The sequence below is a fragment of the Castanea sativa genome, chromosome 8, assembly GCF_040712315.1.
Source record: "Castanea sativa cultivar Marrone di Chiusa Pesio chromosome 8, ASM4071231v1".
Taxonomy (NCBI): Eukaryota; Viridiplantae; Streptophyta; class Magnoliopsida; order Fagales; family Fagaceae; genus Castanea; species Castanea sativa.
In genome coordinates this window covers 30,151,992-30,175,727 of record NC_134020.1, presented here as the reverse complement: position 1 = coordinate 30,175,727, position 23,736 = coordinate 30,151,992, and the positions used below count along the sequence as shown (strand labels likewise).

Genomic DNA, 23,736 nt, shown 5'->3' with positions numbered 1-23,736 from the left:
CCATAATTAGATCATTATCAAACCCATAACCCAAAAGCAAAAACAGAAAAGAAAAACCCATGAAGCAAAGATAGTGGTCGATCTAGGTTTTTGCTGTGGTGGCTAATCGGCCTCGTCAACTCCACCATCGAAGAGAGGAGATGTGAGAGAGAGAGAGATCAACTAATCTACTTAGATCAACTAATCTACTTAGATCAACAACCCAAATTAACTTTCGGTTCAGTGGAACAAATGGGTAAATCTGAGTTTTAGAGAGAGAGAGAGAGAGATGATGGAGTGAGTGAGAGAGAGACGCTGCGAGTTTGAGAGAGATATATAAAAAAGAAGAGTTGGCCTGTCAATCTGATATTGTTTTGACACGACTTATTTCTTTGCAAAATCCCCTCTTTGATCTTCTTTGTTTGAACTTTTTACATTATTTTTTGTTTTTGGAGGAGAGAGATATAAAAAGGAAGAGAAAATACATTTTTACCCTTGATTTTAATGGAGGTGGGTAACAAATGGGTAACAGATTGAAGTTCAATTGAGCAAAGTGTAAAAGTTTAAACCATGGATAGGCAAAGTAAAAACGAGCCATACTACAGATGAGTTTACTGTAATTATCCCTCAATAAATTCTAAAGCATAGCCCATTGCCTTTTGGGCAAAGCAATGCACAAGATAATATTTCCATACCTAGTATGGCATTATGACAACCCACAACTATTACGAATCTTAATTTGCTGTTCTATCTTAATATCCTAATAATTATTGCAATTTCATCTCTTCAATTAGTAGTTAGTTACCCATGTTGAGATTTTGATAGAATTGGCTAGAACTCTAGAACCACATGACACATTGACCACACGGATTAATTGGTGAGAGTACGTGCTTAATCACTTATCCAACAGGGTTGAGCCATGTGTGGCCTATAGAAAGAGAGCTTAAGTTTTATAAATAAATAGTGCTTGTAGCCATTATTTGATATATCTTGAAGAATAAACTAACTCCTTATTTAGCTTATTTCCTTTTATATCTTAATATTTATCTATAAATAGTGAATACTGACTACCTCAAATTAAGTCTATTCACATACAATTACCTTCCACTTCTATACACTTCCCCAAGCAATTGTGCATAATGTCTCCTCTGTTTCATTTGTATTATACGTGTAGCATATGTAAGCTCCACTCCTAAACACATAGCAACCACTTTTTCCCCATTTTTTGGAGAAAAATAACAACTTATTGTAGAAAACTAGCATGCCAATTCTTTGAGGCATAAGTGCAAGCTCAACATACATGGTAATAGTCAACAACTATCTCTTGTTGAATTTATAAGAAAATCTTGATAAGATATTTTTGTTAAAACAATTTACATTTTGTTGGAAGAATGTCTTGCCACATATTTCACATGAATACATAAACTTGTTTGGCAATCTTCACATCCCAAAATATTTTCCAAAATTGTCGATTTTCATCCATATTAGACAATCGACCATGAGAATCCTCATGAAACTAGGATCACATTATTAAATGAGTATTGTCTCGTTTTGGTACTATGCCAAATTAAAATGCCATAATCTCAAAATACATAAAGGGAATGCCCTTAATAATTACAACCACATGAGGTAAAAAAAAAAACCTAGGTCAACGAGGCCTCCCCCTAATTCCCAATCAATGGTTAAAATTATCATCAACTGACATACTTACTAACATTGTGTTTGAAAGTATTTTGCATGAGAAAACAACTCTGTGCGTAGTTGGCATAGGATACCTACTATTATGTTAAATGCAAATCTTTGCATGATTACCCACTCCTCAACCCCAATCTTTTTCATAATAATCAATAGTATTTATACGAATGTTCATGAACTAAAAACGTTTAGTAGGTAAATTTATTTAAAAAAAAAAAAAATCCAATTGAAAAATATGGAAAAAGAAAAAGAAAAAGAAAATCTAAAAATAACGTCCGTAGTTAGTACTCAGTTGTCTTGTAACGCCGTTATCTCACGTTAGCAAGAAATGAATATAAGCACAGTTTAGTTGGCATCATCAGTTCATCACTCTATATTGCATCGCCCAGCCCTTTGCCACAATCTCAACACTTTCTCTTGTCTCTGCGTGTTGTGTGTGTGTCTGTCTCTCTCTCTCAGTTGTCCTTAAAAAACACAATACCTCCCAACAATCAATCTCTACGAACCTTAGCAATCTTAGATATCCTATTCATCGGTCATACATCTTTATCACTTACATGTTCTTAATATATACAAATTAATTCGATCTTTAAAACCCTAATTTTTTTTTTCTTTTTCATCTACAGGTATAGCAGGGTTAGGGTTTAGGGTATTGAATCGAATTTTTTCGCTGTTTCAGATTATTTCAGGTATGAGATTTATATTTGCAGTCTAGCATTGTATCTATTTCTTGATATCCTTTGGTTGCTGAGAAATCAAGGGAAAAGAAAAGAAAAGAAAAGAAAAGAAAAGAAGAGATTGACAGGAAACTTTGGGACTTACAGTTACTGGACCTTTTTGGCAACCAAATAGATGATTAGGGTTTTCTCTTCTATGTGTTATCCATGATTTATTTCGTGCGTTTTCGGTTTTTGCTGTCTATTTATTCGCATTGTACAGTTAAAAAGATGTTTTTGTGATTGGTTTTTGTTGCTCTTTTCTTCAATGTCTGTCTGATAATGTTTTGTGTTGACTTGATACTTGGGCGTAAATATTCGATTCCTTTTTTCCGGTGTTTATGAAGTTTTGTGTGATGTTTGTATGTGGAACACACTCTTGGTTTTTAATAACATAAGCATACCGTGGACTAAGACATTATGGTTCTGTTTTTATTTAGGATAATCGTTGAATTCCGAAAATTGGAATTTGACTCAACAATGATATATTGCGTAATTTAGACTGTTGGAAGTATGTAGCGGGCACTAGTTCATTTCTTTTGTGTAAAACCTGTATACAGGTGAAAGCATTGATGCGCTGTGGTAGTTGAAGCTCGGCTTATAGGTCAGCATGGGATTTGATAATGAGTGCATATTGAACATTCAAACTTTAGCTGGAGAATACTTCTGCCCCGTCTGTCGTCTACTTGTTTATCCAAATGAAGCATTACAGTCACAATGCACTCATTTATACTGCAAGCCCTGTTTGACATACGTAGTGGGTACTACTCGGGCTTGCCCCTATGATGGCTACTTGGTAACTGAAGCTGATTCCAAGGTTCTTTCTCACACTATCATGGTCTTTATTATACTCCTATTATTTGTCTTTTCTACCTATAGTTTTTTATGATGACTGCTCATTGCAGCCGCTTATTGAATCAAATAAAGCGCTTGCTGAAACCATTGGCAAAATAGCAGTTCATTGTCTCTATCACAGGAGTGGATGCACATGGCAAGGGCCTTTATCTGAATGCACATCTCATTGTACTGGATGTGCATTTGGCAATTCTCCTGTTGTATGCAATAGGTGTGGGATCCAGATTGTTCATCGTCAAGTACAGGAACATGCACAAAATTGTCCTGTGAGTGCCAAAAAATTCTCTCATTTCTCTTTTCACAAATGAAAATATATTCTGCTGCATTGTTTTGGTAGATTGATTCTCATTATTGTTGTCTGATGACAGGGTGTGCAGCCTCAAGCGGAGGGTGCTCAGGACACATCAGCCACTGGCGGAACTGCTACTGCTGATCAGACTCAGACTGCCACTCAGGCAGGAACAACTCCTCAGGCCCAGACATCTCAAACAACAGCAGCCACTATACCTGGACAGGATCCTAATCAGCAAGCAAACCCAAATTCTCAAGCACAAGCTTTAGCTCAGTCTGCTGTGGCAACTTCAGAACAGTGGTATCAGCAACAACAACAGTATCAACAATACTACCAGCAGTATCCTGGATATGATCCCTATCAACAGCAATATCAGCAGTACTACCCCTATCAACAGCCAACAGTTCCACAATACCAGCAACAGCAATTGCAAGCTCATACACCACATGTGACTGTCCAGCATCAACCTCAGGCTTACATGCAACCTCAGCCCCATATCCAGCCTCAGCCCCAACTGCAATCTCAGCCTCATGGACAGTCTCAATTACATGTTCAAGCTCCAGCAGTTGCTCAACCTCAGAACCAGGCACAAGTTAACCTGCAACAGCAACCACTAACCGCGGTACAGCCACATTCTCAAATTCAATCGCAGACTCAACCAGCCCCGAGCCACCCACATCCTCAGCCTCAGCCCCATCTGACCCAACCTCATCCACAGCAACATGTCCCGATGCCTCAATATCAGCAGCCTCATCATCAAATGCAACATCCACAGCTCCAAATCCAGCAACAGGCCCATCAGCATCCTACCTCTCAAGCTCAACCTCATTCACAAGCTCAGCTACAAGCACCTGTTCATCTCCACCTAAATCCTAATGCAACTCAGATGCAGCTTCCATCAGCCCATGCTGTGACCGGCCATCAATCATATCCTCAGCCTCAGCCTCAGCCTCAGCCTCACCAGCAAGTGCACCCAGTAGCTCCACAACAACATCCAATGCAAATGCACCCTCAAGGTGGGTTTCAGCCACAGACTCAACATCCTGGTCAAATGCCAAGTCAATATCCTCAACAACATACTACTATGCGTCCAACCCATTCTCATGGTACACTTCCAAACCAGCAACAGGTGGGTTTGTTGCCATCACCAGGTCAAGGGCAAAACATCCCTCCTGCACAACAGCAGCCAGTTCAACAACCTGGACACCCAATACTCCAGCGCCCTGTTATGCAGCAAGTTCAACAGCCCGCACATCAATATGCGCAGCAGCAGCCTTTCGTTCTGCAAGGTCCTTTTTTACAGCAGCAGATGCCTACCCAATCTCAGTTACGCCCCCCGGGCCCGCCCCATTCATATCCACAACATACTACTGCCTATCCTCAGGTGCAGCAGAATTTACCATTATCACATGGATCTCAAAATGTTGCTGGAAGGCCTGTGTTGCCAAATCTTGGAGTGCAATCACACCCATATCCTCAACATGCTGGTGGTGTTCAGGCTAGGCAAATCCATCCAGGTGCAAGCCAACCAGCAGTAAATCAGACTAATATACTCAGGAACAGCAATCAAGTACAAGTGTCTACTGAACAACAGTCTGGGGTGACTTCAAGACCAACAAGTGTGGGTGATCAAAAAGCTGAATCATCTTCTGAGAATGCTGTTAAAAAGGACTCAAATGATTTGGGTGCTGGTCTTGGTGCTGATGCTGGTGATGGTAAAACTGTGAAATCTGAAACTGAGTCCAAGGATAATGGTGATGCTGAACCTGGATCACGTGCTTATGAAAATGGAGAACTTGTTATGCGGATGAAGGAAGAGGTTACAGAAAGTACTTCGGAGCATTTAAAGAGTAGTAAATCTGGTGAATTTGTAACTGAGATCAAGAAAGATGTAGAAAATTCTGCTACAGAAGACAGAGAAAGTCAGGATGATCAGCTACTGAAAAAACCCCCATTGCAAGAATCTGAACATGTTGAAAAACTCAGTGGGAAGTTGCAGGAGGATACCGGTGGAATTCAGCAGCCTGATGAAGGCTCACAAACTTTGTCTACGATTTCAGCTCCTGTCTCCCATAGTCCTGCTCAGAATGTTATCCCAAAAGGATCTGTTGCTCATGGTCCTGGAGTTGATGAATACAGAGGTTTTCCTCCACCTGGTCAGGTGCAACCTGGGGGCTTCATGCAGCCTTCTCACCCAGGTCCAATTGCTGATCAGGGAAGGCATTTTGGGCCTTCTACTCTTCAACAAAGGCCTGGTGCTCCATTATTACAAACGGCCCCTCATGCACTTCCACATTACCCACACACAGCAGGGCACCCTCCCACTCAATTTAGGCCTCAGGGACCTGGGCATGCACCTGAGCATTTCCAGCCACCTGTGTTTAAGCAGTCTCAAGGTCTTGAAATTCCTCCTGGTGGCATCTCAGGTCCTGGCTCTGCACCATCCTTTGGGAGGGGAACAGGTTATCATGGTTTTCCCCATCAAAACTTTGAATCACAATCTGTTGCTCCTCAAGGCCCTCATAGTCAAGGGCATGCACTCCCTTCCCATGCTGCAGCTTCCAGAATGTCTCAAGGTGAATCTGTTGGAGGACCACCATTTGGTATACTACCTCCTGGTGCAATTGATTCACATGGTGGAATGGCTAGAGCACCACCGCATGGCCCTGAAGGTTTGATGGGCCAGCAGCGGCCTACTAATCCGATGGAAACTGAATTGTTTATAAATCATAGACCTGGCTACATGGATGGTAGACGACCTGATCCACATCTTCCTGGGTCTTTGGGACTGGGTCCAGTTGGTCAGCCTTCCGGTGTGATGAGAAATAATGGTCCCCCTGGCCTTGAGTCCTCATTCTCACACGGGTTGCGGGATGATAGGTTTAAGCCTTTCCCAGATGAGCGTTCCAATTCTTTTCCGGCAGGCCGACATGTAACTGATAAAGGAGAGTTTGAAGATGATCTTAAGCAATTCCCTAGGCCTTCTCGTTTGGATGCCGAGCCTTTACCAAAGTTTGGGAGTTATTCATCAAGGCCCCATGATATGGGACCCCATGGGCTAAATTATGATACTGGTTTGAAATTGGATCCTGGGGCAGGTGGTGCCCGTTCAAGATTCTTGCCTCCCTTTGATAGAGGAGAGAGACCGGTTGGTTTACCTGATTCTTCTAATATTCATCCAGATTTTCTTGGACCAGTTACTGGTTATGGTCGGCGTCACATGGATGGTCTTGCTCCTAGAAGTCCAGTTAGAGAGTACCCTGGCATCTCTTCACATGGTTTTGGAGGCCTTCCTGGCCAGTTAGGCCCAGATGATTTTGATGGCAGTGAGTCACGTCGATTTGGTGATCCAATTGGCAAGTCCTTCCATGAAAGCAGGTTTCCTATTTTGCCCAGTCATTTGCGCAGAGGTGAGTTTGAGGGTCCCGGTAAGTTGCGAATGAGTGAGCATTTAAGGAGTGGTGAATTGATTGGTTTAGATGGCCATTTACGGAGAGGCGAACATATGGGTCCCCAGAACATGCCCAGTCATTTGCGGTTGGGAGAGCCAATTGGTTTTGGTGATTATCCTGGTCATCCACGGATGGGAGAACTGGCTGGGCTGGGGAACTTCGAACCATTTGGTGCAGGCAACAGGCCAGGTCATCCACGATTTGGTGAGTCTGGATTTAGGAGCAGTTTTCCTCTTCAGGGATTTCCGAATGATGCTGGAATTGATACAGTTAAGTAAAAGTTTTCTGCAGCCACTGTTCTCACATTTTCTTGAGCCTATTTAGTTGACCATGTAAGGCTTACTCAAGCTTTAAGTTTGTCCTAACATATATGAAGTTTCTCCTGTGATGTGGGTGCATTTTATAGGTTCGTGTACGTAGGTTATTTGTTGAGGAGACTTTCAATTTTTGATGTTTTGTGCCTATTGATATCTTCAGGGAGAAATGGAGTCTTTTGGTAACTTGAGGAAGAGGAAGGCAGCTAGCATGGGATGGTGCCGAATCTGTAAAGTTGATTGTGAAACAGTTGAAGGCTTGGAACTGCACTCACAAACAAGGGAGCACCAGAAGATGGCTATGGATATGGTACGGAGCATCAAGCAAAATGCAAAGAAACAGAAACAGTAAGTCATCCTGGTCATTTTTATAAATGCTTATGTGCTTAGTTATTTGAAACTTTTATTAATTAAGCTATAAAAGTCTAATTCTCTATCATCTTTTGTTTCTACTTTATTTTTTTAGAACATCTGGTGACAACTCCTCATTTGAAGATGCCAGCAAGTCAAGGAATACCAGTTTTGAGGGCCGTGGGAATAATCATTAAGTGTTTATGGTGTGTAGAAATATGATCAATGCCGACTTTGGGTTCAATTTTCTTTGGTCTTGTTGCATTTAGTGATATAGGCTATTGACCCTTCATGCCTCTTTTCTACTTTTAGGAAGGTTTATGTTAGTTTTGTCATTTCAGGTTGCTTCCCTGTTTATGGAGATGGTTTGGAACTGAAGTGCAGTGGCAGTTAAGTTTGTTGGTTTTTGACTCTGAAATCTTTATTTTAGCTCTGGGATAGTTTTGTTTTGTCAAAACTAGCATTATCTAGTTGCTGTCATTCCGTTGTGCATGTGATGTTACCTGCAATGCTTGAGAAGGAATTTTTGTTTGTAGCATTTTTTAATGTATTCTTTCAACCCCCCCGATCCTGTACCTGAATTTATCTTGGTGCTTTTACAGGGTTTCATCACTAGAATTAAACTTGTCTGATATGGTTGCTTGGTTTTGCTGGTGATTTGCTTCTGGTGTCAAAACTTTCAGGTTTATAGACTCTTCAACTTCTATCTGAGTGATAAGGACCATCTTCTATTTTGAAGATGGGAATCCATATGTGCAGAACTCTTACTTTTTGAAGAAGATATACATCTTTTGTTGGAATAATTTCCATCATTTTGTTCCTCTTACTGTCTCTTTATGACATTCAGAATAAACACATTGCTATTATTATGTTGGCTTTCCATCTTTTTCCTTTTGAAATTGTTTAACCATGTAATCTTGTCATTGGCCAACCAACTCTCTTCTTCTCTCACATGTGTTTTGTAGAATACCTTCTAAATCTTCAAATTCTATGTTTGAGGGTGGAAAGGTGGAATCTCATGAGATTATTAGCTTAGCAAAACTCTCTTGATGCAGTTAGTACTGGAACTATGAATTAGATTGTATTGGCTTTTTATACATTTTTACCACTTGGAAAAAGGGGAGAGAAGAATTATTGAGTGGAGGAAAGAATCCTGAAGTTTGTTACAGACTTTCCCTCCTTTTTCTTTCTTTCAAAATTGTTTGGCTATAATGGCTTTATAGTCATTATCTAGTTCTGAGGTTCTTTTTTATCGTTTAAAGGTTCCAACTATACAACTTACAAGACATGGTTTACCCATTGACATTGTCGGTATCATGATCATAATACTCAAATGCTAATAACTATGCAATTTATACTACGTTTTAACTTGTTATTATTGCTAGATACCAATACTTGATATCTAGCTGTGGCATCTAATTGCTGCCTTGTCCAGCTCCTTTTTTTATTTCATTCAAAAGCAGAACCACCTGTATATATATCAAAATTTTATTAAATTTATTTTTGATTCTTAGTAATTCAGTAGCGAGGATTGAACAAATTGCAACACATTATTGGGATTAGTTATCAGCAACACTTGCATTTTCATTGCGGTGGAAATATGATTTTTGCTAGGAGATGCATGCACTCTCTGAAAATATTTGAACTTAGGGAGCCTAATGATCGTATTCCCTGTCTTGTTACTAGCATTATAACTTAGCTGAATCTTATATAAGCAGATATGAATGATTGACTGACATTATAGTCTGGAATATGTAATAATAGAAAATAGAGAAAGACCTAGGGGAAGAAGCCAAAGTGGAGGACAGTTTGGTGATCATACCTATTGCTTGATTATTCTAGGTAGAGCTTCAGTGTGTTTACTTGTTTATGGGGCTAGCAACACATATGGTGGGTTACTCACAGAAAATTTTTATGTAATAAACATGGTTTTAGGCAATATATAAAACCATAAAAAAAAACAGTATTGCTGTTTCTGTTAAGTGGCGGTTGTCTTAATCATTAAGATTACAAGCTATATGAAGGTTTGAACTGCTGTAGACTTATCTAACAATAAAAGAAAGAAAGATGATAATAATGATAAAGAGGTTTGAAACTGGCTATGAAATGAAAATTATTCTTCATACAATGGATGTTTTACACATCAAGATTTTAACACCTGAGGCAGTAAATGTCTTTATTTAGGGATTGCATCTTTATTTGTCATTCTATTATAACTTCCTATTTTCTTTAGCTGGTGGCTTGGTGAACAAATCTGATTTAACTTTAGGTCGAGTGAAACAGCGCTCTTCAATAGTTTAGTTTCATTAGTACGATTTTAGTCTCATTGCTAATTATCTTTATTCTTATATGAGACCTAATGCATAATACTATCAGAATTCAGTTAAGCCTTCAAGGTCTATGTTTGAAGTTAATTTTTGTATTTTTGGTGAAATTTCTTTTTTACAATAGATTTTCAATTCGACCTGTCTTTTTACGGCGAAGCAGACGACAAAATGGCTTAAAGTTCAGTGGAAAGGTTTACTCGGTGACCTTATATGGATGTGGTAAGAATGTGTTAGATCTGCAGATTTTTCTTAGTGGCAAATGTTTGCTTCTTAGTATTGATTTTTAATTGGTGACTTGTGGGATTTTTAATTGTTGACACACTGATACAGTGATACTCTTTGTTAAATAGTTCTATATTTCACTTGTTGTGTGATTGAATTTTAACCAGTAGGATACTTGAGAGGAAATATGGAAGCATTCCATGGGGGCATTATATACTCCTTTAGGACAACACATTTATTTTTTGAGCTTCGTACTTTGTTCTTGTGTGATAAATAGGATTTCCCACATCAAGGTTTATTACAGGATTTTGAGGGCTGACTTGTATATTACCCTTGTATACAAGAATACAACTTTCTTTTGGCTGATGAATTATGATTTAGTTTGAATGCCTTTTGGAACTGAGGGTATAAGGTTAACTTAAGATAATTTTGGACTGTTGGTTAAAGTTGAAATACTCAGCATCTTCTGAAATAATTCGTGATAAAAAATTTGATTAGCATATACTTGAAGGCAGGAAGGTTTTTGACTCACCATTTTTTTTTGCCAAGTAGGCTGATTTTTTGTTAGATGAAGTGCTCAATAGGGTGAAAAAAGAAGCAGCAATTTTTTGCTTTATATTTGGATGGAAAACTTACAGTTTTTCATAGAAAAGAAGAAGAGAGAACTTACAGTATTGGGATACACTTGTCCCCTTTTTGTGACTATTTGAACTGCCAATCTGTCTGTCAAAGATGATTAGTCGGTGCAGTGTTAGTGTTTTATGCAATATGTTTGTTTGCAGAAGATTGATTTATAAAAAAAAAAATGTTTGTTTGCAGAAGATTGACTTATAAAAAAAAATGTTGTCTGCAGAAGATTGATTTCTGCCAAATTTCAATTAATGTATTCTTGTTAACAGAATTGGATTTTCATTGTAATATATATCTGTGAGGCTACTTTTAGGCCTTTGACATAGCCGTTGAATTTGACCCATTGCTTTCTCTACTTTTAAGGTTGAGATTGATGTCCTACTTGAGGTGGAACCTTTTGTCACTTGTATGTTTATTGATTTATAGGTTATGTCTGCTTGTGAAATAGCTTGTATTTATGAAGTGCCAACCATATTTTTCATATCACTTCTATCTAGTACGTAGTGCACAGGAAAGAAGTATTGTAATTTTAGATACAATCCTATATAGCAATTAAGTTGTCAGTCAAGAATTAGAATCAAAGATTCAAGATGTAGTAAAACTAAAAACTCCAAGGGGTAGCACAATTGGCTGTGAACTAGGTCTCTTGAAGCAGACATCACTAGTTTGAATCTCTCTTTCACTCTCCTGTAGAGCTGAAACCAAATTATCATAACAAAATATGTATAAAAATTAAAGAAATAGGATAGGCCTTTTGGGTCCAGTGATACTTCTCCTCTTGAAGGGGTGGGGGTGTAAGCTTCAAATCATAGCTGCGGACATAACTAGTTCAAAACTCCCCTTCTGCTTTTGGGGCCAAAATTTTCTTATAAAAAACTAAAATCTCACTTATAAAAAAGCCAGTGAAGTGGACGCTACTAGTCTGAATCTCCCCTTCCCTCTTCTTTTATGCCAAAACTCATTTATAAAAAAATGAAAATCAAAGAAATAGTATAGGCCTTTCATCCTCTACTTCTCTTTTTTGGGTTGGTAACATCAAAAGGCCAATGGCCTTGGTAGTCCACTGAATTCTGAAATCCTACTGTTTGGTCCTAACATTAAGAAAAGGGTAGCAAATAATTTTTCTTTAATAACCTGTAATAAATTACATAATTAGGACACTAGTAAAATGGCCTTTGCCTCCATTGGAAGCAACAAGAGCACACAATCAAAGGCGATCCATTTGAAGTCTATTAGAGCAACTGCAATGTAAACTTTTAACAAACTAAACTGACCTTACATAACATCATCAGCTCAAGGAAAACTTGTGAAGGCCATAATATTAATACCTATCCTTGCCATTGTTATCTGGTACTTTAATTAGTTTTTGTTGTAGGTTTCTTTTTTTTAACTTTTTCATTTTTTATGTCTTCTTTCTTCGTATATGTGATTTGCTTGTGTTTTGATCTTGATATTTCAAATCTCCGGCATTGGGTGTTGAAAGCATATTTAGTATGATCATTACCATTCATATTTATCCTCAGATAATTCTGTAGCCACATTTGTTCCTCTTCCTTTAGGTTTCCTACTTGTCCTTGATATGCCATGTCAAACCTTAGTCGTGTCGAATCTCACATTCTGATTATTGTAATTTATATTTGAAAATCCAACTCCATGATCCCTCTTAAAACTTGTTCTCGTTTTGAAAACCATTGGGTACGTTGATTCGCAATAGTATCACCATCAATTAATTTGTATTGGTTGATTACAATTATGATCCTTTGAGAATTTTCATGCTTCCTAAACTTTTTCGTCATATTTTTTTTATCACATGAAATTTGGGGTTTTATTGAAGTTACGGAGTGGCCTTTTCGAAGTTGGATGCAATTATGGAATTCAAACCCTGCTTGGTCGTGTTTTTACCAGGTTTGTGGTTTTGAAGGCTTTTTTTTTGGTAAGAAATTCTGTCTTAAATATTAACTTTTCTGTCTTCTTGCTTTTTTTGTCTGCCTTTTAAGATTGCCTGAACATTTTGTGTGATACTGCTAGTTGTATACATACAGGTGGTCTTAGATTTGAAATTGACTAGGAACTAAATACTTCTTTCTTTTGTCTCATATTTATTATTTATGATAACGGAGCACTAATCATGGTTTTTTTTTAATTTTTTTTTATTTTATATTATCAAATAGTATAATTTTCCATGGCCTCTTCAAAATCAATGGCTAAGGTGTTAATAAACAACAAAAGGTCAACCTATACTTGTCTTGCACAAGTGGCTGTGCACAAATTATTTCTATAATTGTCATGACATTACTAGAAATGTCTAGGGGAGAAGGCCTAGGTTAAGGTATCAATATGAGCTTTAGCACATGCACTATCTACCACATAGATGTCATAGTTCTTAGTGACTAGTCACCTGTGGATAGTTATTCTAGATAGAGAATGCCTTGATGGTAAAAACAACATTGTAGATAACATCTAGATAGTAGGAACAATTAACTGGATTGGACTGTACTGGCTCTCAATTGGTTTGATGGTGGATTTGAAAGGGCTTCATTTTAATGTATTGAATTTGATGTTTTCTCTATATTTTTTGTGTTAAATTATCTTGGTAATTGACTCTTTTGGAATTCAGAGTGCTCAGTTTTTTTTTTTTAATCAAGGTTTTGCTGTTGTTTAGATGTTAGAAATACTTGGTAGTTTTTCTTGCTTGGCCAGAATGTTGTTAATTGATTACCTATTATATTGGATGTTTTGCCTTAATAGCTTAAATCTATATGATGACCCTAAATGCTTAGGCTGGTTAGGAAATACTAGAATTATGGTCAATTTTTGCTTTAGGGTTGAATGAAATCCCTTTTGATAAGAATAGTGAAATTTCTTTCTCAAACAAGTTAATGCTCCACTCTTTTGATTTCTTATTACTGAGAAGAAGCTTATTAATTATGGATTGCTTGTCGTTCACTACTAAGGAATTGAAAGTTGTTAAGATCCAATGATCTTTTCAAATTTTCGACTGGGAGGATATCAGGAGGTAATTTGTCTTTCGTGCTCTTCTTGCTTTTGGCATTCATTACCTCCAAAAACTATTAAAAGAAAGCAATGAAAGTACAAGTGAATGCCTCTAAAGTAGCTCTATTATGGTTGGAAAATACATCAGATGCGTTTTAGCCAAGTATTAGAGGTTGGATTTGCTGGCCTCTAAACCTGTTGTTACTGGCCAAAAGCATAAGTTGGTAACATGAGTATAAAAGTGCAATTCAACTAAAATTTAGCCTAAGAAATTAGATTGCATAAAATTTTATAGGTAAAATTACTAATTTGGTTTTTCAACTATTAGACAAAGTTCGATTTGTGGGCCTTGACAATTAATTGTGTCAATTTCATTCCTCAACATTCAAAACCAAGTTAATCTTATCTTTTAAGTTTCTTCTCTTCTCTCTTTTAAGTATTTTACGAGATTATCTGACAATAATGTTGATAAAAGTGGTTATGAAGGGTCGATGTCTTATCAGTTTAGATAATCCTTTTAAGAATTTTAAGGGAGAGGGGACTTAAGGATGAAATTGACCTGAATTTGAAATTTGAGGGACAAAGTGGACTCAAATAATAGTCAAGGGACCGAATTGAAATTTGCCTTCTAGTTGGATGACTAAATTGGTATTTTAATAAATTTCATATTATGGCTTTTGGTGACAGATTTAATTGATATTTTATGATAAGGATTCTAAATTAAATAATAATAATAGAAGTGAGTCATTGCACCAGTTTGGTGAGGGTGCCATTCACAATCTAATTTGGCAAGAAGCTTGTCAATTAGGATGTGATGTTGCTATTAATTGTTCGAGTAATTTTAATAGTTTTACAGCAATATCAGCCTCTGAAATACTGTATTTCAATTTTAAATTTGGGCAGCTTCATAAGGCTCCACTCATAATTCTTATCCTCTTATAATGGCGGCCAAGCCAAGAATTTCGTAGCTCAACTAGCACATTTTGGTGCTTCTAAACATCTAGGGTTCAAATAAAATTCTTGTTCTCTTACAATGTCCTCCAAGGAGCATCAAAAGAGAGTTGTCATTCTGTAGTATCTTGTGGCACTGTCTAGTCACTAGTGCCCCTATGGAGAGAATCTAGGTTTGAATCCCTTTCCAATCACTTATTTTAAGTGAAAAATAGAAATAAAAATTGCAACATGAGAAAATAGATATAGGAAAACTAAAAATACAATCTAGAGGCAGCTAGAGAACGCTCACAAACGTAAAATCTTTGGACAACATAAAAAGAAAGACTTACAATTGTCGTTTCCCTAAGTGTGGAAGGTATTCTATTTAAAACAAGATATTTTTTTTAATAAATTATTTTTGATTGGTTATATTAAAAAAATGCCTCTCACCCCTATGTAGAATGTTTAGTTTGTTATTTAGTGCTAACTTATTTTGAAGGTGTATGGCTATCAGTGAGTGCTAGGGACGAGGTCCTGCGTTGGCTAATGTCAGTACTCCCTTGTATGCATTGCGAAGATGTGACTTGTAACCTCCACACTACGTAAGTGCGAATGCTTATGTATAAAGCTTGGCTTTGGTGGGAAACTTCTTATGCATATGCGGATATGCCTAGTTGCCTATGTTGTGGTGGTGTATCGTATTGGCTTACACTAATTATAGATTTTGCAATTTTACTCAACACCTCTTGATTGGGAAAAATTAAGGAACCGTGTATCTATTTTTCCAAGAAAATCCTAATGTTTAAATTGCTTTTATTCTATGGATTTGTTGTTGCGAGCTATGACATGGATTATTTATTTATTTGGCTAAATATAACGCGGAAAGTTTGAGTGTGGATTGTGAGGGAGAATTAATTTAGCATGTACTTAATCCTCAATACTAGTGCACTTCTTTTTGGAATGCCCTAAAAGAACTTTCATCCAATTTTAAAAACAATTAAAAAAAATCAAATAATAGGGTTAATCTTAGCAAAAATAGAAGGATGTGATTAAGAAAATGATAGACTTTGGGTCACGTTTAAATTAATAGGGGTAAAAGCATATTGTGCATGAATGTCGTCGGTTGGCTTCTTTACCTGGTCAATTTATGCAAGCTGTTGTTTGTGATGTAACTCTGTAATCCCTTTTTCTATTAATAATGCATTTTTAACCTTTTATATATATATATATATATATATATATATATATATATATAAAGACTAATATATTTGTCAAAACAACAAAGATATTACACTAAACTCTTCAAGCAAAATATTAAATTTCAATGACAAATGTATGATACAGTTGGATTTTTAAAAATGTATAATACAGTTGGATTTTTAGAAAGTTTAAATTTTCTAAACAATAGTTTTTAGTGTTTAAACATTGAAAATTGGGAGGCCAAAAAAAAAAAGTGTTTGGTAGGAGTATAGTTTAAAACTTAACACTTTGCCCACTCATGTTTAGCTCTGTTTGGTCTCTGTTACCTTTTTTTTTTTGTTAAAATTATGGGTAAATAATAGCCTGTTTGGTAGATTAGTTTTAGCAACTTTTTTCACATTTTAAATAATATTACACACTTCTTCACCTATACGTATATCAAAAACACTAAAACAACATAATTCAAATTACTCTCCCAAATACTCTCTTAAGTCTTTATGCTTATATTTTACATCTCTCTCTTCCAAAAACATAAAAATAAGAAAAATATAGATAGAAACAAGATCGAATAGGGAATTTGTAAAGAAACTAAATAGATAGAGCTGAGTATCAATTTTCATATGCTTCATCCTCTCATTGTCTCTCAAGCTCCCATCCTATTCTCAATTTTCATATGCTTCATGCTTCATCCTCTCAATTTTCTAAAACTCTCATTGTCTCTCAAGCTCCCATCCTATTCTCTCTCTCTCTCTCTCTCTCTCTCAAACTCAAATCTCTAATTTTATTCTCTCTTCTCTTCTCTGTCTATGGCACTGAGGAGACCAATCCGAAGCTCCATTGCTCATAGCTCCAAGGCCATAGAGGAACTTATCTTTGATCTCTAATTACACAAAGTCAAGATCCTCCCAGCCATACCCAAGGCCCATGGTATCAATTCATCAAAATTGTGTCATCTCTCTCTTGTCTCTTGTCTCGTGTCGACTTTTAGAGTTTTAAGTTTGAGTTCCTTTAATTTCGACTTTTAGAGTTTTAAGTTTGAGTTCCTTCAATTTTGTAATGAAGATAATGTTTTTTGATATGGGTTTGTTCACACATATTATGAATATAAACCTAGAAATTCAAACCCAAATCAATCATCTCCTTTCCTTTCTCTGTTGTCCCCTCTCTCGTCCACCCATAGCCACCGCAACCACCATTAGAACCTACAACCACCACAACCCACCACTCTTTCACTTCACACATATCTTGAACATAAACCTAGAAAATAAAATCCAAATCAATCATCCTCACTTGGATTGGGTTTTCTTTTGGTGGTAGGGATTTGGTGATTTTGGTCAGGGAGAAAACCACTAAGATCAAATTTGTTCTTAAGGAATACAGGGACTTAAAAATAAAAGGAAAAAGAAAAGATACTTATTTTTATTTTGTTTTGTGGAGCAATCTCGTAACTCAGAAAACTTAACTTGGTTACAATAGAGATATCAATTTGGGCCATTATGCCATTTTCTACTATGGTAAGGAGATTTTCCAAACAGTAACCCAAGCTCTTTCAAAAAATTCAAACCCTAACTTTTTTATTCTTGTTATGTTATGTTTTGGTAGTAAAAATTGTTTTTTAACGGAAAAGCCAAACGTGGGTAACATAGACCAAACGGAGCTAAACACAGGTGGACAAAGTGTTAAGTTTTAAACCACAGGTAGACAAAGTAAAAATGGGTTAAATTGTAAGTAGGTTTACTGTAATTTCTCCCCGCCCCCCTTTTTTTTTTCCTCTTTCTCTCGAGCACACTATCTTCTTCTTCTTCTTCTTGGTTTTAGAATTTGAGCATTACCTATTTCGAGCATTTGTATCAAAGGTTGTATAAATGTTATAATGTTATTTTAGCATCTAAAACACTAAAAAGCAAGCTACAACAAAGTTTGCATTCTTAAAAAAAAAATCAACTTAGCTACAGTGAGCTTTCAAAGATGAAAGCTCATTGTAGATTATATGTAAAAATCCAAAATTGACCTACTAACTTTTAGCCCTCTAATTTTCAGTTTTTCATTTCAGTCCTCTAACTTTCAATTGTTGTCAATTCGGTACTCTGTTAGACCTTAGTTACCTACTGCCGTTAAGTGAGCCAAGACGACATTGTTTTGGATTTTTAAAAAAAAAAATTTGTAATTAAAAAAAGAAAAAGAAAACTATTATTAAAAAAAACATTCATTTTTTTCTCATTTGCTCTCTCGTCGGACTCTCTCTCTCTCTCTCTCTCTCTCTCTCTCTCAGTGCCGTGGTGTAAGGCCTCACTGTTGCTACCGGCCTCCACCCACAACCTCCAGGCCGGCCTCTAAAAAAAAACGTTTAGAAAGACCCTCTGAATCAACTCTCTAAATCCAAATCTAACCCGACCTGACTCCAAATCCCCTTCCTTCGTCGCCATGGTCTCCTGTGGCCGGAGCCCGAGTCCATTTCCCCAACCCGGAAGACGCGATCGAAGTGTTCGTCGATGGGTACTTCATGAAAGTCCTAAAGGGCATGACGATCCTTCAAGTCTACGAAATCGCCGGCGTCGATATCCCTCGATTTTGCTACCACAGTCGCCTTTCCATCGCCAGAAACTGCCGCATGTGCCTCATCGAGGTTGAGAAAACGCCCAAACCTGTCGCCTCTTGTGCCATGCCCATTCTTCCTTGTTTGTTTTCTCTCTCTCTCTCTCCTTGCTGCTACCAACCCAGACGAATTCACCCTTCTTCCCCCAAAATTCACAGTTTAGGGCTGTGGTCAGTACTACCTAGATTGTGAAGGAGATGATCATGAGATTTTGGGTATGAAGTTTGGGTTTAAGATTATGGAAGAGAGGGTGTGAGATTATTTTCTTTGCTTTTAGATTTTGGTGGAGAGGGGGTATGAGACTTTGGGTTTTATATTTTGGTGGAATGAGTGACGAAGAGAGAGAGAGATGGAGAGGTGGAGGCTGGTGGTGGCAAGGAGGTTGTGGGTGGAGGCCGGCGGTGGCGGTGAGGCCTTGCACCATGGCATGTGAGAGAGAGAGAGAGATAAAGAATGAGAAAACGAGAGAGAGAGTCCAACGAGAGAGAAAATGAGAAAATTTGATTTTTTTTATTATTTTAATAACAGTTTTCTTTTCTTTTCTTTTTTTTTTACAAAAATTAAAACAAAGAGTCAAAACAACGTCATTTTGCCTCACTTAACGGCAGTAGATAACTGAGGTCTAACAGAGTATCGAATTGAAAACAATTAAAAGTTAGAGGACTGAAATGACAAAACTGAAAGTTAGAGGACTGAAATGAAAAAAACTGAAAGTTAGAGGGTCAGTTTTGAATTTTTGGCTAAAAAAAATAATACTATTTTAATGTTTTCTCTTTCTTCTTCCCTTTATTTTTATTTTTATTTTTATTTTTGGAAGTTTATTTTATTTTATTTTAATAAGTTATTTATATTATTTTAATGAGATAAAGGTAAAAATAGAACTTTTAATGTTGGATGTATTGTGAAATGAGTTGTTAAAATTGATAAAGTGATTTTTTGAGATATTGATTGCTAAGGAGGTGTTTGGTACACCATCTTAAACAACAATTTTTAGTTTTTAAACAATATTACACGTTTTTTCATACATTTTTTTACTCACATGTATTTCTACACATGTTTTTAAACAACAATTTTTAGTTTTTAAGTGTACGTATCAAACATCCCTTAAAATTTTTGAAAGTTTTGATGGGGATATTTTTTATGGGAATGCTCGTATGTGTTTTCCAGTGAAAATAGAGTAACGATGGCAATGCTGTCACTCTGTTTATTACCGTTTTATAATTTGTTTATACTTGATAAAAAAAAAAAAAAAATTTGTTTATACGTCAAAGTTCAAATTTGTTGTTTCTCAAAAAAAAAAAAAAAAGGTTCAAATTTGTTTATTACCGTTTTATAATTTACCGGATCGTAAATATCAGGTGGGCCTCTTTCGTGGTCCACTTGTACGCTCGAATATCTATGTACTTCTTCCTTAAAATCTGAAGCCCCGTATATCCTCCTAATACGTCGCCGTTGCAATTTACTTTTTACATCAGCAGTTAGTGGTGTCCAGCTGTATCTGCAATTTTGAATTTCAAAATCTCTACAATTTCGAAATTAACCGTTAGGGTTACAACTTCCTAGTATTTTTTTTAATCCGTTAAATCGGTGACGTGTCAGCCATCTAACCGTCGATTCTCTCACACCCGTTTGTTAAAATTATTAAAAAAAAGAGCCGTTATACTTATATCTGTCACTTTCCCTCTTTATATATAAACCTTTCTTTCCCATTATCTCCAATCTCTACCCCGCATTTTCCTTCTCTCTCTCTCTCTCTCTCTCTCTCTCTCTCACCAAAAGTTCAAAACTTTTCAAACCCTAATTTTCGAATTCACTCTCTGCTCTTCCAAAAAATGAGAGAAATCCTTCACATCCAAGGAGGTCAATGTGGGAACCAAATCGGTGCCAAGTTCTGGGAAGTGGTTTGCGCCGAGCACGGCATCGATTCCACCGGTCGCTACTGCGGTGACTCGGAACTTCAACTCGAGAGGGTTAACGTGTACTACAACGAAGCGAGTTGTGGGCGATTTGTGCCTCGTGCTGTTCTGATGGACTTGGAGCCCGGTACCATGGACAGCTTGAGGTCCGGTCCTTATGGCCAGATTTTCAGGCCGGACAACTTCGTTTTCGGCCAGTCCGGTGCCGGAAACAACTGGGCTAAGGGCCATTACACTGAAGGTGCCGAGTTGATCGATTCGGTTCTCGATGTTGTTCGAAAAGAGGCCGAAAATTGCGACTGCCTACAAGGTATAAATAAAATTGTCATGTAATTTTATGTTTGTACTGTTTGATTTGAAGTGTGAAGTGGGTCGGTTTCAAATGGGGGTTATTATTTTTCAACAGTTTTGTAGTTTTTTGAGGAATGTTTTTTGTACTAATGTGTGTTTTTGTTTTTGAATTTTGGGGTTTTAGGGTTTCAGGTGTGTCACTCATTGGGTGGTGGAACTGGATCTGGAATGGGGACGCTTTTGATTTCGAAGATTAGGGAGGAGTACCCAGATCGGATGATGATGACGTTTTCGGTGTTCCCGTCTCCTAAGGTGTCGGATACGGTTGTGGAGCCTTACAACGCCACTTTGTCTGTTCATCAACTTGTGGAAAATGCTGATGAGTGCATGGTTCTTGACAATGAGGCCCTTTATGACATTTGCTTCCGAACACTCAAACTCACTACTCCCAGTTGTATGTTTCTCACTTTCCTTTTTCTCTTCTATTGATTTACAAATGTTTTGTTAGTATATCTGTGATGCTTTAATGCTTTTTAAGAATGTGCTATTTTTGCTGCAAAATATATTTGATTTTGAATGGGAAGGACTGTAGGTCCTAGACCATGAATATGGTTTGTTGTCATAAGAATTCCATGTGAGTTGAGTAGTTGGAGTAATTTCAGGATTAGTCTTTAGTGATGAAAATGATGCTTACTTTGATTTAAAATGGAGGGGGAAAGTGATGGACATATCTAATCTTGGCTGTCACTTTTCCCTTTCCATTTCAAAGTTAATGGTTATCTATCTCTTAGGCGATTTTAAATGTTCCCCTGCCAAATCTGTTTGAATGATTTGGGGGGGAAAAGTTTATAACTTTAAATACCAAGAAGACCAAGTTACACTTTAAAGATTTATTATTATTTTTTTAATTAGATACCAAAATGCCTTCGCTTCTAGAGACTTTGAATTATTTTACTTTTTCATCAATGTTTTTCTATTGAAACTGATTCCCTTTTATTTTTGTTCTAACAGTTGGTGATTTGAATCATCTAATATCTGCAACCATGTCTGGAGTCACCTGCTGCCTTAGGTTCCCAGGCCAGCTCAACTCTGATCTTCGGAAACTTGCTGTGAATCTCATTCCATTTCCTCGTCTTCACTTTTTCATGGTGGGATTTGCCCCTCTAACATCACGAGGCTCTCAACAGTACCGCTCGCTGACGGTTCCTGAGCTCACTCAACAAATGTGGGATTCAAAGAACATGATGTGTGCAGCTGACCCACGACATGGCCGTTATCTGACAGCATCGGCTATGTTCCGTGGTAAGATGAGCACTAAAGAAGTTGATGAACAAATGCTGAATGTGCAGAACAAGAACTCTTCCTACTTTGTTGAGTGGATTCCAAACAATGTGAAATCAACAGTCTGTGATATTCCACCAACTGGTCTCAAGATGGCCTCAACCTTCATTGGGAATTCAACATCAATCCAGGAGATGTTCCGAAGGGTGAGCGAGCAATTCACAGCCATGTTTAGGAGGAAGGCTTTCTTGCATTGGTATACTGGGGAAGGCATGGATGAGATGGAGTTTACCGAGGCAGAGAGCAACATGAATGATCTAGTTGCAGAGTATCAGCAGTATCAAGATGCAACAGCTGATGAGGAAGGAGAGTATGAAGATGAGGAGGAAGAGTATGAACAAGAATGATCTGGATTATCGTCTGATGATGTGTTATTGGGGAACTTGCTATCTAATATACTATATAGTAGCAAAGTAACCTCAACTTCCAGTTGCTGGTTATGTAGTATTTGACTGAAGAAGGAAAGACAAATTAAACTATATTCTGCTATATCATCTGGTTTTGTAGCATAACTGTTTTAATTAGACTTCTAGTAGTAAAATTTGCTATTATTAAATTCTGTGTTCTTGCGTCTAAGATCTATTGTGCTCAATTATCACTATAACTAGTACCCTCCAGCTCGTGAGAGAGTATGAATTGTGTAATTTGGTGTTGTGAATATGTTTCATACTTTCATCCTCGTTCCCTAGTTTGTAGGATGTGAAACTCCCACCGCCAAAAAAAAAAAAAAAAAATCATTTTACATTCAGGGGGAAGAATGAGATTCAAATTATCAAAGGGGGTTGTGACGTTGTGTATCATCAGTTCTGGCATTTGCACTCCATGCTTGATTTCATTGTTATGATTTCAGTGCTGAAGAGTGTGTGATGGCATACTTGCAAATGTTGAAAAATTGGGAAAAATTACATTCGTTTTTTCTTGTACATTGGTTTCTTGTGGGCTCTTCTAATTTTTAACCACACGAGAGAGCAATCGAATCTGAAAGTGCTCTTCAAAATGCCCAAAGAAAATTTTTAATATAAGAGGAAAAAAAGAGAAATATTTATTTATTTTTTATTTTCCTATAAAAAACACTTTTTTTTTTCTTGAAAAAGAAAATTGTTTGATAAAACTCGTCTTGCTTGAAAACTGCTTGATTTAACTCAAAAAATTCACTATCATTAAAAGAAAAAAGAGTTTTTTTTTTTTTTTTTTTTTTTCTTTCAGTTGACTGTAAAAAAAGCCCCTTGGGCTGACAGGATTTGCAAGGCTACTTGGACACGCTAACAGCTGCAAGGAAATGGCTTGGTGCTGGCAAAGGAAATGGGGTTGACTGATTACAGGAACCTACTGAGGGAAATCTAATAAGCAAATTGTACATGCATTCCGAGAAGCCAACCAATGTGTTGATGCATTGGCAAAAATGGGAGCGACTTCTCTGTCGTTTTTTGTTGTCTTTTTAAACACACCGCTTGTGATGGATAGTATTTTAGCCTATGATAAGGCAAAAAATGATTATAGCCTATGATAAGGCAAATATGTTTTGTAACAGAATAGTTAATTTCTAGTTTTATGCATTTATCATGGTTTACCAAAAAAAAAAAAAAACCCCTTGGGCTTGTTTACCAAAGAGTGTAAAAACACAAGTTAGGG

General features: G+C 37.0%; 2 protein-coding genes across 9 annotated transcripts; both read left to right on the top strand.

The window, feature by feature from the left end:
* The first annotated feature begins 2,034 nt into the window (after positions 1–2,034).
* Positions 2,035–15,598, top strand: LOC142608433 (uncharacterized). Of its 8 annotated transcripts, none has more exons than XR_012839496.1 (12): positions 2,035–2,209; positions 2,301–2,363; positions 2,951–3,207; positions 3,296–3,511; positions 3,614–7,258; positions 7,467–7,651; positions 7,770–7,860; positions 7,996–8,043; positions 8,257–8,337; positions 10,106–10,200; positions 12,668–12,738; positions 15,275–15,598. XR_012839496.1 is itself a non-coding variant. In XM_075780212.1 (8 exons), exons 3-7 carry the CDS (start codon positions 3,001–3,003, stop codon positions 7,849–7,851), a joined length of 4,335 nt encoding a protein of 1,444 aa, XP_075636327.1. In that variant the 5' UTR covers positions 2,035–2,209; positions 2,301–2,363; positions 2,951–3,000; the 3' UTR covers positions 7,852–7,860; positions 7,996–8,192. The 8 variants fall into 8 exon arrangements, 1 of the variants encoding a protein (XP_075636327.1); XR_012839495.1 differs by having other exon boundaries at positions 15,260–15,598; XR_012839494.1 differs by having other exon boundaries at positions 12,668–12,766.
* A 4,680-nt stretch (positions 15,599–20,278) lies between these two features.
* Positions 20,279–22,660, top strand: LOC142607338 (tubulin beta-2 chain). The gene is made up of 3 exons (XM_075778788.1): positions 20,279–20,782; positions 20,948–21,217; positions 21,775–22,660. The coding sequence occupies exons 1-3, from the start codon at positions 20,389–20,391 to the stop codon at positions 22,449–22,451; spliced, it is 1,341 nt and encodes a 446-aa protein (XP_075634903.1). The 5' UTR covers positions 20,279–20,388; the 3' UTR covers positions 22,452–22,660.
* Positions 22,661–23,736: the final 1,076 nt, after the last annotated feature.